This window comes from Scomber japonicus, chromosome 14, assembly GCF_027409825.1.
Source record: "Scomber japonicus isolate fScoJap1 chromosome 14, fScoJap1.pri, whole genome shotgun sequence".
Lineage (NCBI taxonomy): Eukaryota > Metazoa > Chordata > Actinopteri > Scombriformes > Scombridae > Scomber > Scomber japonicus.
The window spans coordinates 31,816,477-31,832,057 of NC_070591.1; the positions used below are offsets into that span (position 1 = coordinate 31,816,477).

At 38.5% G+C, this 15,581-nt stretch overlaps 1 protein-coding gene across 1 annotated transcript in view; it reads right to left on the minus strand.

Annotated features, from left to right (window-relative positions):
* The window catches only part of slc2a15a (solute carrier family 2 member 15a), a 44,823-nt gene extending 33,882 nt beyond the window's left edge, over positions 1 to 10,941 (minus strand). The window contains exons 1-2 of the mRNA XM_053332863.1: positions 10,897 to 10,941; positions 2,151 to 2,249 (exon numbers count right to left, since the gene is read on the minus strand). Of these exons, the coding sequence (XP_053188838.1) occupies positions 2,151 to 2,249; positions 10,897 to 10,941 (144 nt within the window). The remainder of the gene's footprint in view (positions 1 to 2,150; positions 2,250 to 10,896) is intronic.
* Between the last annotated feature and the right edge of the window lie 4,640 nt (positions 10,942 to 15,581).

Below are 15,581 nucleotides of genomic sequence, written 5' to 3' on the forward strand. Positions count from 1 at the left end.
ACACTCATCCTCACTGGGCCAAGCTACATTCCTTCTAATAAAGTCCAGAATGTCATGCAGTTCACATTCCTCACAACAAGCAGCCCTTCTCAACTACTCTCTCACTCTGTCTGTGTCAAGCAAACACACTCTCCTCTGCCAGGCGCAACAACCAATAACCACATATCCTTGTGAGTGTATTGTGCCTTGTATCATGAATTGCATCAAATCAAACTGTGAGCTGTCTTAAGCGTTACATCCCTACTAATCAGTAGAACTAGTTTACACATGTCACTGTGGATGTGTTAGACAGACTAAAGAACTGATAACACAATCCCGGTATGGCGAATAGTGAGGCAAAAATCAGATATTTGATATTAAATTCAATTCAAAATGATCTAGCTGTGTGTGTGTGTATGTGTGTGTGTGTGTGTGTGCTGGGTTTGAAAGCGCAATGGCAACAACTTATGGCCAACACATGAACATATGGCGGGTCTGAAGTCAGGTGTCTTTTTCATCACTTAAAGCCCAATTTCCATGGGGTCCGTCAGCGGCGCGTTACAGCTGCGCCGCGGTCACCGGAGCTGATAGGTACCACTATAATCAATGAGAGTGTTTCCACCGGGAGCGTCTCAGCAGCGTGTCAGCAACGTCTCAGCAGTAGCTCTCCGCACCACAGCGCTATCAATACGCAGCATTTCTATTTTTAACAGAACTGTTTCTAACTCGTGACAAGCTCAACAGAGCAGATTGCACCAGACAAGAAGTCAGACACAGAATTGGAATAATAAGACTTCCGTCTTTCAAAATAAAACAACCCGTGCAGCCTCCTGATCGTATTTCAGCAACAAACAGGAATAAAACAGACAGATAAAGACACCATCTAGCTACGTAGCCTACTGACACATGACGTCAGCCCAAACATCAAAGAAAATTACCAAATCAACCAAAATTGAGCAAGTTAACAAAACCGGGCCATTTAGTTGTGCTGCTACTATAGTAATTACTGTAGACTAAAGGCACTCCTTCAGATTTGACGGGCTGCCGTAATTGCTGTATTAACAGTGCAACTTTGTTTTAAAAGGCAGATTTCTCTCCCAGAGCATGCTCCGCTGTAATGCTCCCGGTGTGAGTTGACGCCGGGCAGAGGCCGGAGCTAAACCGTAGCACAGCCGTTCCGCGCCGCTGACGGACCCGGTGGAAACACCCAGTAATACCCCACAAACCACTGACTGTCACTATACGCAAACTAGGCTACTTGATTTAATCAAAATTGGTCGGTGGACCCGAAATTCAGCGGATGACTGCACCTGACCAAGTATGGTAAGTTTTATTTTGTTTGTTTTGTACTACGTGAAAATATTAACAATATTAAGTGCGCTAATTTCACATTGATTTAGTAGTAAAACACACTATTAAATTCAGCGTTAGATAAGCTATGGCGGTACCTGTTTTAATAAAGTCAAAGAACAGGATAATACACTGTGATTATTTGTTTTCACTTCTCTGCTAGCAGTTTATGTAGGTATACATTTTCCTACTGTCAGATATGTGATTATTTTTCAATAAATCAAGAAACAGGCTGCAAAGGAAAAGCCTTGCTGCCTGCCTGAGGATCAAAATAAATGGACCCCTGTGGCTGAGATGGACTACCAGAAAGCCCTGAAAGTCTTCTTTGAGAGACCCAGAAGGATGAGATGTAGTGATCCAACATACAATGTGCCACAAAATGATACAGTACATACATCTTAATATCAGTGAGCCTCTGTCCCCCTTGGCTTTAGAGGGAACAGTCTGAATCTCTTGGTTGATTTTTGAGGCTTTTTTTTTTCATTTATTGTTATTTATCTTACAATGTGGCCAGCATTACAAGGCTTGTATTAAGATTCACGTGCCATGCGTATTTTAGTTTAAGTTATTAAGTGCAAACATGTATTTATTTTAATTGTATTTTTTGTATTAAAACATTGGTGTTGAACAGTACTTCAAGAGAGGCGCTTTTGTGAGACTATAGTTGGTGCTTAATTATTGTCTATTACAGTCATTTTTTCAAATTTCCAACCTACCACTAGGCTTAGCAAGTTTTCTGGGGGAAACCCTGTGTGTGTGTGTGTGTGTGTGTGTGTGTGTGTGTGTGTGTGTGTGTGTGTGTGTGTATGTATGTGTCTTACCACAGCAGGGGAGTTGACCACAGCCAGATTGTAGCCATAAAGCATAGAGCTCCCAAAGGAGGTAAGGAATGCCACTGCCAAAAGAGAGCCGGTCAGGTGCTGCAGATAGAGAGAAGTCATTGTCAAGCTTGATTTATACTTCAATTTCGTTGTGCTTTGTACAATGACAATAAACAAGGGAACGGCTATGACTCCTCTGAAACCACACACACACAGACACATATACATAGACGCCCGCGGGTTGGCCCGTTGCTGTGATACGTCAGCGTGTCCGCCATATTGGATGTGGCTGATCTGCCCCGTGAACTAATACAAGTTAATGGAGTAAACTTTATAAAGCGCTTTTCTACAAACTGCTTTAAGTCAATGCCTCTCATTCACACATACACTAATATATTTGGGAAACAGATAGATAGCAAAAACAACGTATATATATATGACAGAAAATGATAGACCCTTGTTTTATTGTAATATATATATATAATAATAATTTCATGGCTAAAAAAAAGTAAAGCAAAAAGAGAGAGTTATTTCCAAATGGCACAGCGTGTTGACAAAAGAGACAAGAAGTACAAATATAAGAATAGACTGATGAGCAGACAGTGGGCAAAACAGAAGGTCTGAAAGATCAATCAGTCAATCAATCTTTATTTATATAGTGCCAAATCACAAGTCATCTCAAGGCACTTTACATATAGTGTGTGTAAATGTCTACCATAAAAATATTATAAATTAATATAAAATAAATAGTAATAATAATAATAATAAATAATAATAATCAGCTGGAGCCTGGGGCCTTCCAGATTTTAAAATGTATCATTGGTCATTTGTATTACGTACTATAAAATCATGGTTAAACCGATCAAATTCCACATCTTGGCGCTCTTTGGAAGCAAAGTTAATACATCCATGCAGATTACAGGATCTAATCTTTACAGATATTCCTATCAAACAAGCCAGAACACTTTTTGGTCCTATTATTGAAAATGTTCTGGTAACTTGGAGATTGTTGACTGAGTACACCAATACAAATAATAAATGGCATTTTCACACTCCAGTATTTTACAATCATAATTTATTGATAGATGGCCGACCAGCAGCCTACCCTATATGGACAAACAATGGGATTCATATACTTGGACAATTATTCAATTCTAATGGTCTCCGCACATTCGAGGATTTTAAGGAACAGTATAACTTATGTCGATTTTCTCGCTTTCTATATTTTCAGCTGCGTGCTGCCATGAAGACTTATGGAGTTTCATGGAACTCATAGCTGCCTAAACATGACCTGGCGAAACAACTGTACTATACTACTAACACCAGGGGAACTGTATTAGCATTGTATGCCCAAATATTGCAGGCGTCTTATAAACCAATGGCAACTTAAATATTTTGGCAGAAAATGTATGCTCTGATCAACTCCGAAATATCATGGGAAACAGTATGGAATAATTTTTACATATATAACCTTTACACATATGTTTTGGGAATGCCCTGGAGTACAGTTGTTTTGGTACAAGTCACTAAATCCTTATCTAAAATTCTGAATAAGGAGGTTCCATGCTGTCCTGTACTTTGTTTGCTGAATGATAATTCTCAGTTTCCTATGTCAACACATGAAAAAAGAGTTTGGATTTCTGGCTTAACAGCTGCTAAGAAAATGTTGGTAGAACGGTGGAAACCACCGCATGCTCTATCATTAGATCATTGGTGGCACCTCCTGATGATTCTACAACTACAGCTTTCTGTTGCACGGCCTCATGGGGCATAGGATAAAACACTAAAATCTTGGTCAGAAGCTATCATAGTTGTTAAGAATCTTGCCTATGAAAGGGTGGGTTAATGGGTGGGGGGGATGCAGATCAATCACCAGGGGCCTGTTTCAGGAAGCAGGTTTAACTAACTCTGAGTTAAAACCTTAACTCTAGGTTGACCAACTCTGAGCTGTCAAACTCAGAGTTTTGGGTTTCAGAACAAGTGTTAACAGTTAGTTCAATCAACTCTGAGTCAAAGTAACTCTGAGTGAAGCTTCTGCATGAGGAGATACCAAGCCCTCATCAATGGAGCACAGATAACATGATTCACCATGACAACAGGAGAAACAAAGGCCTCAGTCCTCCTACTTCTCCCCAAAGGAGTTAGAAATATTAATGAATACATGCAGATGATGAGTATATTTAAGAAAAGACAGTCAACAGTGAGTATGAATGAAAAAAAGAGAAACATTTTGTCTCGAGTGGTCGACTTATTCAACATTTATATTCTGTGTGTGTGTACGTGACACATTTAACATTCATGCAGACCCCAACAGGTACAAAACGTAGACCTACTTGGCAGCAACTGAATATGAAATATAAAAATATAGCTCAAACAAGTAAAGTATAATTTCATTACAAGCAGCTGTGATGTTGTTTAACCTGCCCTACCTCATTAAACAGCATTTAAATGCTACATTCAACATGTTAAATATATTTCAGTAGTTGATGAAATCTTCTAAGCAAAGAAGAAAGTCAATTTTTCAGCCATCCCAACACTGCCAGTATTTAATATTGTCTATTTGAAAGCAACACCTACATGCCTTTATACATACAACACTAGAAAAGTAAACGTTTAAGTCAAATTTAGTTTTATGTTTGGGCACTTTCACCTTAATTTAACAGTAGCTGGTATATATATAGAGAAAGTTCCTCACTGGTATCGAACCAGCAACACTGTCACTATGAAGCATGCGCAGTAACCACTTGACTATCAATCACCTTCAAATATTGCCTTTGTGACAGCCCGACAGACGGTTGCCTTGGAAACATGAACTTGAACAGAGAACTTGTTCTGAACTGAGAGCATGTCCATGTGGTGTCGTACAGACGATACGAGGGCTGAGAATATTGTTCAGATAAATTATCGATTGTACAGAAAAATGGAAACACTCAAACAGAACATCATCAGAGAATGATAAAACATCCCAGCAGGGTCCGATCACCCTCTGATGGAGATTTATGCTTGGTATTTGTGCTTCAATATTAACTGACTCTTTAAGAAAAGGACACACCATGTCTGACACCTCCTTCAGTCTGCGGGCTTCAACTAAAAAGCAGGAGAAACTCAGGGTTAGTTGAAGAAAACCTGCCAGTGAGCAGGTTAGGTTCACAGAGTATGTTGCCAGGGTAACTGACTCAGAGTTAAGCTGAACTGGCTTTGTGAAACCGAAAAACCAGAGTTTCCCTCATCTCAGGGTTAACTAACTCAGAGTTCTCACTAAACCTGCTTTCTGAAACAGGCCCCAGGGAGTTTATGTTTGTTTTGTTTTTTGATGATGGTACAGTTGTCATACAGGCTCCAACACATTACGCGGCTACTTTCACACAAACTTAGAAAGAATGTCAGTAAACTCGTCAATATAAATGAATATAAATTGTTCAACATGTAAAGACACTTACAGTCATTGCTTTCTGAGGGATACACACAAAGGATTACTTTGAACCAGCCAAGAGATGGTACACACATGCCACCATGTCTTCTCACTGTTTACATTGTTCCTTCCTGCTTCCTGTAACTAGGTTGATTACAAAATAAAAGCTCCACAATACCTGTGCAACAATAAAATGTTTCAACAGTCACTTTAAGTGTCTTTTTAACATATAAAACATAGTCAGGGCAGAACAATATTGTTTGCCAACAGGGAATACTCTTGAATTGTCTGTATGTTCTTATTTTATTTTATTATACTGATTTTCATTTTTTGCTATATGTTGACTTGAAAAATGAATAAAAAATGTAACAAAAAATAAATAAATATAATTTTCTACTTTCAATTGATTATCTCCCATAGAGATAAATACAGCAAAATGATGTTATAAATTTTAAGCCCTGGGTGATTGATTGAAATAAAAAATATATTAAAAAGAATATCCTTGGAGAATTTGATGCCACATGCATGAACACAGCCCAAATTATCAAGAAAATAAAAAATGAAAGGGTTTAATGAAAGAGACCCAACATTCCCACATGAGCAGCACTTAGCGACAGTGGCAGGAAAATCTCCTTTAACAGGAAGAAACCTGAAACAGGACTGCGCTCTAAGTGAGCGAACATCTGCCTCGACCAGTTGGGTGAGAGAGAGAGGGAGAGAGAGAGAAACGAGAGGAGAGACAAAACAACAAAAACATATAATTAATAAATAATACTAATAACAGTCACAATAGCAGTAGTAATAATGATAATTAATAGTGTAATTAACAAAATGATAATAGTATTATAATTTAATGATAAGTAAAGATAAGAGTACCAAAGGTTAAAGTTGGCAATATAGTGTAATAATAACAATAACAATAATATTAATGAACAATATTAATTAATAATAACATAGTACCAGAGACATAACATAGTAATGATATTTATAATGATATAATAAATAATATCTATATGTCAGCTCTTCACCCTGAGATCCTCCAGACGACCACAACAGTGTTCTTTGCTCCTCCTTTCTCAATCCATTCATCCTAGTAGAAACAAGGATGAAAATATTATTAGTCATGTTTATATTTCATCATTCAGTCACAGTCCGTCACATCTGTGCTAGTACAATGTGCTGTCAACTGTCCCACATTCTTAATCTCATCACTCCTCAACTGTACAACCAGCACAGTGTGTGTGTGTGTGTGTGTGTGTGTGTGTGTGTGTGAAAGATGCACATTCAATACTAACATCTTTCAATATATGCACATGTGTATGATATCTGTCATTGTGTGGTGGGTTTGTAGTGCTGTAGTTTGTATAATAGCCACCAGCAGATAGTGCAGGTTCATGCACATTGGTATATTTGTGTTAGGGAGTGATAAATTACATATAAGCATGTTGCTATGGGGATGTAATGTTGTTGATTATTTCAATGTAGTTATTTCAAGTGAGCTTTATTTTTATGTATTCATTAATGTAGCCACAGCATGTGCTTTCACTGTTTGACTTACCATTTATGTATTGGTAATAATATGCATTAGAGTCAGACTAAAGCAGCTGCCTGATATTACGGCTTATCGATACATTAATAGGTTTATTGAGTGTGAGATGAGATGTACGTCTTGTTGGTGAGACAGAATAAAGTGGCGCTTGAGGTAGTAACACACCACTGAAATGTGTTGTTTCTTACTGCTCCACAGTACATCTTTCGCTGTGTAGCAAAATAGCTACCGGCCCAGGTACCCCTAGGCTTGAGGCCGGTAACATAAACAGTCCACTGACAGTCTGTTGACGTCACATTTAGTATCAGCTCAGCTCGCTTGGAACCTCAGCAGAGCAGGTACTAAAAAAGTACCAGGCACCAGGTACTATCCCTAGTGGAAACGCAAAAAAACCCAGAGTCCAGTCGAGTCAAGTCGAGTCGTGCTGGAACTGTGTAGTGGAAAAGCGCCATTTGAGGTCTGAGATGTCCTAGTAGCCACAGGTTAAAGTGAACGATAACATATTTACATATTTTCAAATACATCATTGATTCCTTCACATTCAGAAAGGAAAAGAACATTTTCAGCATAGTGTGGCATTGACTTATCTAATCCTTACAGCCTAGTGATACACCTAGCCTTTAGAGATGAGCTGGGAAATAGAAGCCACAAGGAATGGCTCATTTCTGATCCTGACTGTCTGACCTGTTGGTCTGAAATGATCCCTGCAGAACATTGACGAGCCAGTAGAAAACTCTTCCCACTGCTTTCTCTGCTCTTTGTCTTTGAAATCTACACACTATGAGAAGTTAGCTAAGCAACTATCAGCAATCAGAGTAGTTAGTTTGGGGGAATTTAGTTAAATAAGATTGACTTCTTAGTTGTTTGGCTGGTTTTACTGCGGGAATACAGAGTATTATCCACAACGTCAGCAATTTCTGTTCTCAAAATAATGTTATAATGGCCAAATAAAATCAAAAGTAATTGTTCAGTCTTACCTGTGAAATGTAATCAAGTGGGATCTGGTGTGGATTGTAACACGGCTCGTACATCTCCAAGCTGAACATGAGAAGCATCTCCTCCGATCTCTCCAGTTTGCTTCATCCAATATGGCGGCAACGTTGACGTACGACTCAGCGCTCAATGAGGCGTCTACGTATATATGTCTATGGTCACACCCCCTAGCGACATGGCAGTGAATTGCAGAGCAACGTGTTCCCTCAACGCCGTCGTTCCAACGCAGAAGCATAAATCAGGCTTCAGGAGATGCAGAATGCTGAATGTATCTTTCATCTACCCTAGCTCAAAGAAATGGAACAGTGAAGCAGCCCAGTATCCCTAGGAATATGTACACGATTGATAATTAAACACCTCACAGTGTGTGTAGTGTGTCTCTTATGTAGAAAGTAAGGGTATGAAAGTGGAGATGGCAGATGGACATTGCCTTCACATTTACTTTTTTGATGGAGCATTGAATTAGTTCAGGCAGTGGCAGGCATTAGCTGTTTCTAATAAAAAGCTTCATAATCATTGACTAATGCACACCTGCATGTCTAATAACATCCAAGCAGGTATGCAAACATGGACATAAAAACTTTATTTTCACTTGCCTAAGTCACATCTTGTACACATGACATAGACAATTATTTATTACCGTTTTTTATGTAGCTCTGGATTTGTCCCTCTAAAATGCCTTGTTGGCATTGTTCACATTCCTCACAGTAACCAAACTAAAGGGCATGGCTAGCTGCCAGTTTAGAGGAAGCTGAAGGGCAAATACAGAAACTTTGCTCCACAGTGGGACCAGCATCTGGTGCAAATAAAATCCAGCTAACCTTTTAATTGTCAAGGTATAAACTGTGGGGCAAATAACTGCACTGGGAAAATATTGAGTGTGTTTTGGTGCAGTGTTTTGAGAGAAAGATAGAGTATGCAATGCTATAATGTGAAAGGAGGTAAGGAGGTATAAAATAGTGAACAATGTCAAACAGGTCACAAAAATAGTCTAATTAAAGTCAATTTGAACTTGAATCAGGGATGTTCAGTACCAGTGTAAGATGATAATGATGTAATGAAATAAAATATCAGAGAAGATAGATTGGAAAAACTGCAATGCTAACTTCAGAATACAGTATGCTAGCAGTCATCTTCATGTTACCATTTGAAAAAGAAATTGTGAAATAATTTACTGTTCAGTTTTAATTAATTGCATTTTTATTCAAAATGTCTGTTCTTGTTTCACCCCATTTTCCAGTGACATTAGGTTTCCTAATGTTACTTTCCGTTTCTTTCTTTTTTGCATGTTTACTTCATTAGATAGTTGATAGTATAGAGGTGTAAAGAAAAGTGTCTGAAATGCAAATAAACATGGAATACTCCACTAGCTGTAGCTATTATACAGCCATTGCTCCTCCTGTAATACTGCCATAAAGAAGACCCTTCATTGCACTGGCTTTTTTACACTGAACCAGACAAGACAGACTGACAATCACATAGCTCATCTCTATTTTTAGAAGCTGGTTTCATTTTTTATGCTCAACACATTGCTATGTGGTAACAATTACATGGGACTGTGTATAATATGACTACAAAAATACTTCATTTTACCAGTAGCAGGCAGCAGTACAACCCTAACCTTATGAGAGTTTTTTTTCATCTCACATTACAATAAATAAATCAAATCAATGTCTATCCATGACCCTCTAATTAAAACAATCTAGTTAATTACCAGTTAAAAAAGAGTACACCCTCCAAACCCTGCATAACCAACTGCGCTATCACGTGGTAAAACTCAATAAGCATGCATGATGGAGATGGAGTCTGTGTAACAGGTAGAAAACCCAGTTCCAACCCACCTACTGTACATGACTACTTTTTAAAATTATTTTGAACCTTTTAGCAACATTTGTGCCTCAAACGCTAAAAATGTTCCATTTAAATGACACAAAAATGATTTTCTCTGTCACATACTCAGTCACAATATTAAAAAGTTTCTCTGAGCTCCCTGAAAATCAAATTTTAAGATGTGGGCCAACAGACTAATTTGTGACATCACAAGTTTGAAACCAATCCTGTACCAATATTCAATTTACACAAGTGTGATATGTAAACTTCAAGCCTTCAGTGCACACATTTGGAAAATGTACTTAACATTGAAGTAGGAAAGGAGATTTTCTGTGAAGTAGTTAAACTTTTGAAATGAAATATATTTACTAAGGCTGTCAGCTTTAACGCGTTATCTGATGAGAGACTTTGCTATTGGACAGGTGATTATAAAGTAGATGTTACTTCTGTGGCTGAAGAAGTAAAAAAGACAAAACACAGATATGAAAGGGGTACTATTGGAAGGATCGGGGCAGTAGGATGATTTCGATGTGAAAAAGCTATGGACCTGAAGAAATCTATAGCAACGAGACTGGTACATGACTGCAAAACATAATACTGAATGTGCTGGTTGTAACACTCATAACAGCATAAGAAACCTGAGCTAGAAATTCCTGAAGTGTACAAGTCCGTCTTTAATTATTATCCTGGTTTTGATTATCAAAGTAAATAATGATTATCGAAGTGAATATAAATAATCAATTTAGGCTAGTTCTTCATATTAGTTTGATTACCTACATCCAATAACTCATAAAGTCATATTAATGGTGAGCCACCGATCTACTTTGTACCACGTTCTGGAGCTACAAGTTTGAAAGTTGGTAGTAAATGCTATTAGCTGCAGAAAGTATGTGTCTAAAACAATAGGGGATTAGTCAGCTGACTGTTCTGGCATCCAATTTATGCAGTGAGTCTGAACTTACCGATGTGATTTTCCCTGACGATGGAATTAAAACCTCCTCAGCCATTTAAGAAATCTGTCAGTCCCAAACAGCAAACGGCAGAAGGGTTTCTTTCTAAACTGCAGGAGATGTCATGCCTGTAGTTGCAGGCGTGGTCACAGGTTTAGGCAGCAGCAGGTTAAAGTGAGCAGGCCGGTTCATGAGCACTAGGTCAAGCCTCTCCTCCACCCAGCAGCCATACACAGGCCTCTGTTAACAAGCCCACACAGTGTCATCACATGACGGAGAGCAGCGTGACGGACTGAGAAGCCTGCTGGAAGCAATTATGTCTAAGTGAATTTACAAAGAGATGGAGGAGAGTAGAGGAGATACAAAGAAAGAGAAGGAGGACGAAGAGGAAAGAGAAAAGGAAACTGAACAGAGAGGAGGTGAGGTGAGGTGAGGTGAGGGGGACACCACAGGAGAGCAAAGGAGAAGTGAGGCAAAGTAGCCAGAAATAAATAAATAGGAAGAACAGAGGGGAAATACAGGGACAAAAAGGAAAGGAGGAGAGTGAAGGAGATTAGAGTGGGATTATGTAGAGAAAAAGGGGAGTAAAGAGTTTGTATTATGCACAGATAAACAAAAAGAAATGGATGTCAAGAAGAATAAATCATGTAAAACACAACAGCAGTTATCTGTGATGTAAAGTATATGGGATATGGGATGGAACATTCAAAACTACTATTGGTCCTGCCAGTAAACTTTTGAATGCAGGACTTCTTTACATGCTTTACTGAAGGATCACAATACTGATTTTTAATTGTCAAATGCAGCAGTGCACAGATTCCCATAATCAAACACTCCTCCAGCAATCACATAACTATCATGTGCTAATAATTTTGTTGCATTTAAAAGAAGCAGGGCAGTGTTTTCTGTTACCCATCATTGGGTAACAATCAGCCGCCTCGCATTACACATTTCTTAATCCTATGACTTTACCTCTGCTGCTGCATGAAAGGCTGTTTTGTTTGAAAAATCCTGCCCTTTGGCAGAAACATTCTCTCAATTAGCATACAATTCATAACATTACACTCAGTTTTTATTATAAAACAAGAAATGAATTATAAAACAAGTGAATTCCACCAGCTGGTCTGAGACCTGCAATGCTGTATGTCAAGCAGACAAACATTGTCAGGTAATTACATTAGATTCTGTTTTTTTCTGTTTTGTTTGTTTTTTCCAACTGGTCCAGATAATAAACTAAATAAAATGTTAATCAGTAAGAAGTGCTGGTAGGTGGATTTTCTTACATTTGGACATAGCAAGGCAAGCTATTCCCTCGTTTACAGTCTCTGTGGAAGCTAAGGTAACCAGATGCTAGCTGTAGCTTCCTATTTAATGTACAGACATGATATTGGTATCAGTCTTCTCATCCATCTCTCTGCAAGAAAGCAAAAACATGTATTTCCCTAAATGTAAAACATTTCCTTAACATTGAGTGCTCTGACCTAAATGTTGTTTTTACTGTAATGTTGCAGGTAATGTTAAAGAAAGCAATGTAGATGAGTGGTGTTAACTGTAGCAACAGAACAGTCTATTATATCAGCTGAGTTGTAAAGCCTGACTATTCATTAACTGTTAACCTCCATCTGACTGTGTGTTCATTCATTGCAATTATGTTCAAGGTCCTTTTATTTACAATCTTTTCACCAACCACCACTGTCTATGACATTCTAGTATACTATAATTTCCAGTATACCTGATTTCTAGTTGTCTGGTCTCTGATTGAAATATAACTTCGAACTTCAAAGAATTAAATAAAATAATGTTTATTATGCAGATGATATTAATGATTAGGTAGAAAAACAAAGATGAAAATAAGTCATGTTTATATTACATCACTAATTCACCTCAATTGTACTGCCAGGAATGTGTGTGTGTGTGTGTGTGTGTGTGTGTGTGTGTGTGTGTTTGTCTGTGTGTGTGTGTGTGTGTCAAGGACATTCAATATAGTGAGTACTGAAGGCTGATTTATGCTTCTGGGTCGGACCAACGGCGTAGCTACTTGTAGCCCTCTGCGTCGACGCAGACCTCTACGCTGTAGCCTGACGTGCACCTCCAAAAAATCCTAACTACGCGTCACGGCAACGCAGACCGCAACGGCTGTGATTGGTCCGCTCAAAGCATCAGTTCCTCCGGCAGTTGCTTTATTTATTAATAATGAACAAAAGGTTTGTGTTTTCTGTTATTAGCACACATAGCGCAATGCTACATGCTACTATGACCGGAAGATAAACAAGGATACAGATAGAGACTCCTCTGACCACACACAAACACACACACACACACACACACACACACACAGTCACACACCCTAGCAACGCGTTCCCTCGACGCAGAACTTCGAAAAGACAACAACGGCGTCGTCGCTCCGACGCAGAAGCATAAATCTGCCTTGAGTCTGTCTGAAACAGTGTCAGTTTGCACCACCAAGCAAGGTGAAGCACAATGTGCAAAAGCGCGACTTGGGTGCAGTAGTCTATTTGCGCACAGCGACAACTCTGATGAAGAGTTTTTGGGACTCGAGTGAGCACACATGTAAACACTGTATTAAATGTGAAGTTACGGTGTTCTTTTAAAAGGTTTAATTGAAACTCAGCCTAACCCGAACCAGGTCTGAGTTAATATACCGGTCCAGTTCTGTTAAATCATTACCAGACAATTAACCATTAACCTGACACACTGTTTCATGTGTAATATGTGTGTTTTGATTGTGTTTCAAAATAAAGTAAATTGAGAAAGTTTGGGAGTATAAACATATGTGTTATGAACGAAGAACTACTGGTGCTTTTAAATAAACCAGTCTTTAATAGAAAAGTGTTTTTTCCAGGATGACACCCCCCAAAATAGACCGCTTCTCATGCACCGGTGCTGGTTTTATGGTATATATTCTGTATAAAAAAGATTGGCTGATAAATTTATCAAAAATATCTTAGTATTAATAGTAGTATTAGTAGTAGTAGTAGTATAAGCCGGGCCCTACTTTTTACTTTGGGATTTTTACATATAGGTCTCTACGGTGGCCGAGACCCGCCATAGCTGCAAATAAAAGTAACGCTGCAAACAAAAACAAACGCTGCTGCAAATAAAAAGAAACACTGCAGCAAACAAAAAAAAAAACACCGCAGCATATAATAAAAAAAACAATGCAAATGAAAAAAGACACAACGGAAGTGGATTACCGGGGACTGTTTTTGCCGAAACACCGGAAGAAGAAACAACAACAACAGGACTACGAATTGGAAAACGAACTAGAAAGTAAGTGAAAATGATAGTGTTTGAGGGTGACTTGTCTGTTTCAGCCAACATGGGGATGAGGATCGGAACTGCAGACACTTAAAACACGCTGTTCCGCCTACGGTCCTTCTGAATGTTTTAAACACCAACATATTTATTCATGCCGTACATTGTTAGAAAGCATAGGTTGCCCTGATTCATTCAAGACCACTCACGACTTATATGGTTGCTCACAGCCGTAATAGTATTCAGCCACTCAGCTAAAGTAAAAACAGCTATAATCTCTACATACCTTCAAAGTCTTCCCTTTATCCACAACGATCATCTTATGACTCAGGACTTTCTGTACAGCTCGCCAAGTATCCATTCTTGTGAAATATGAAATCCGTTTCCATAACATCGAAATACTTTCCTCAATATGTCAACATGTATTTAGTCCAACACGTAACGTAATAACACAAATAACAAACCATATACGGTCCCTTTTACGTCTTTTCCTGACCTACACGTACAAGCAACAACAACAACGACAGTAATAAGCTGCCGGTGTTACAAATCAACTGAGGCCTGTACTACGAAGCTGAATTTTCTCTTATGGAGGTAACTTCAGGGTTAACTCTGGGTTTTCCGTACTACGAAGCTGGTTCACTTCTTACCGGGGTAAATCACCATGGTAACTTATGCTGAACAGCTAACCTGCTCCGGAGCAGGTTATGTTCTGGATAAGAGATCAATGAGTACAAAAGCACCACCTCCTGACCAATCAGCTCTCTTAGAAAATGACCTGCCCATTCTTAAAAGATCCTGTCAACATTGGTGCGAGGATCGCGAGAGGAGCGCTTAGGAGAGAATGAGCTTTTAGGGATAGATGCAATTTTTTAATTGGCCAAAATATATATTTAAAAAATAATCATTGAGGCACGTGGGGGATATTATTCTGTAGGTTTGACATCCTGAGATCAAAGTGTCAGGGAGCATAATAACTGTATTTATTTATTGTAATTGTAAAAAATTGACGAAAATATATATTTGTAAAATAATCCTTGAGGCACATGAGGGATATTATTCTGTATGTTATACAGTTGGTTTGAAATCATTCACTCAAATGGTTGTAGCGCATAATAGGTTTGTATTTTGAATGTTGAATATTAAATTAACTTAATGTCTCTTATGAAAGGAAGGGCACTGAGGAAGTGATCTGCCCCAAACGTCTGTGCCGTAATAAAGTGGCATTGTGTGATCAGAGTGCTGTCCGTTTATATTGTCTGATAAATTAATATTGTATGATCTCGTGAATTTACACATTAACAGAGTCGGCAATTTTCTGCCAGCATTCCTTCCTGGCTTTTGCTGCAGCATCAGAGTTACTTTTGGCCTGGATGATGTTTGAATTCTTCATATTTATGAAGAATAATTGTCTGCTCCTC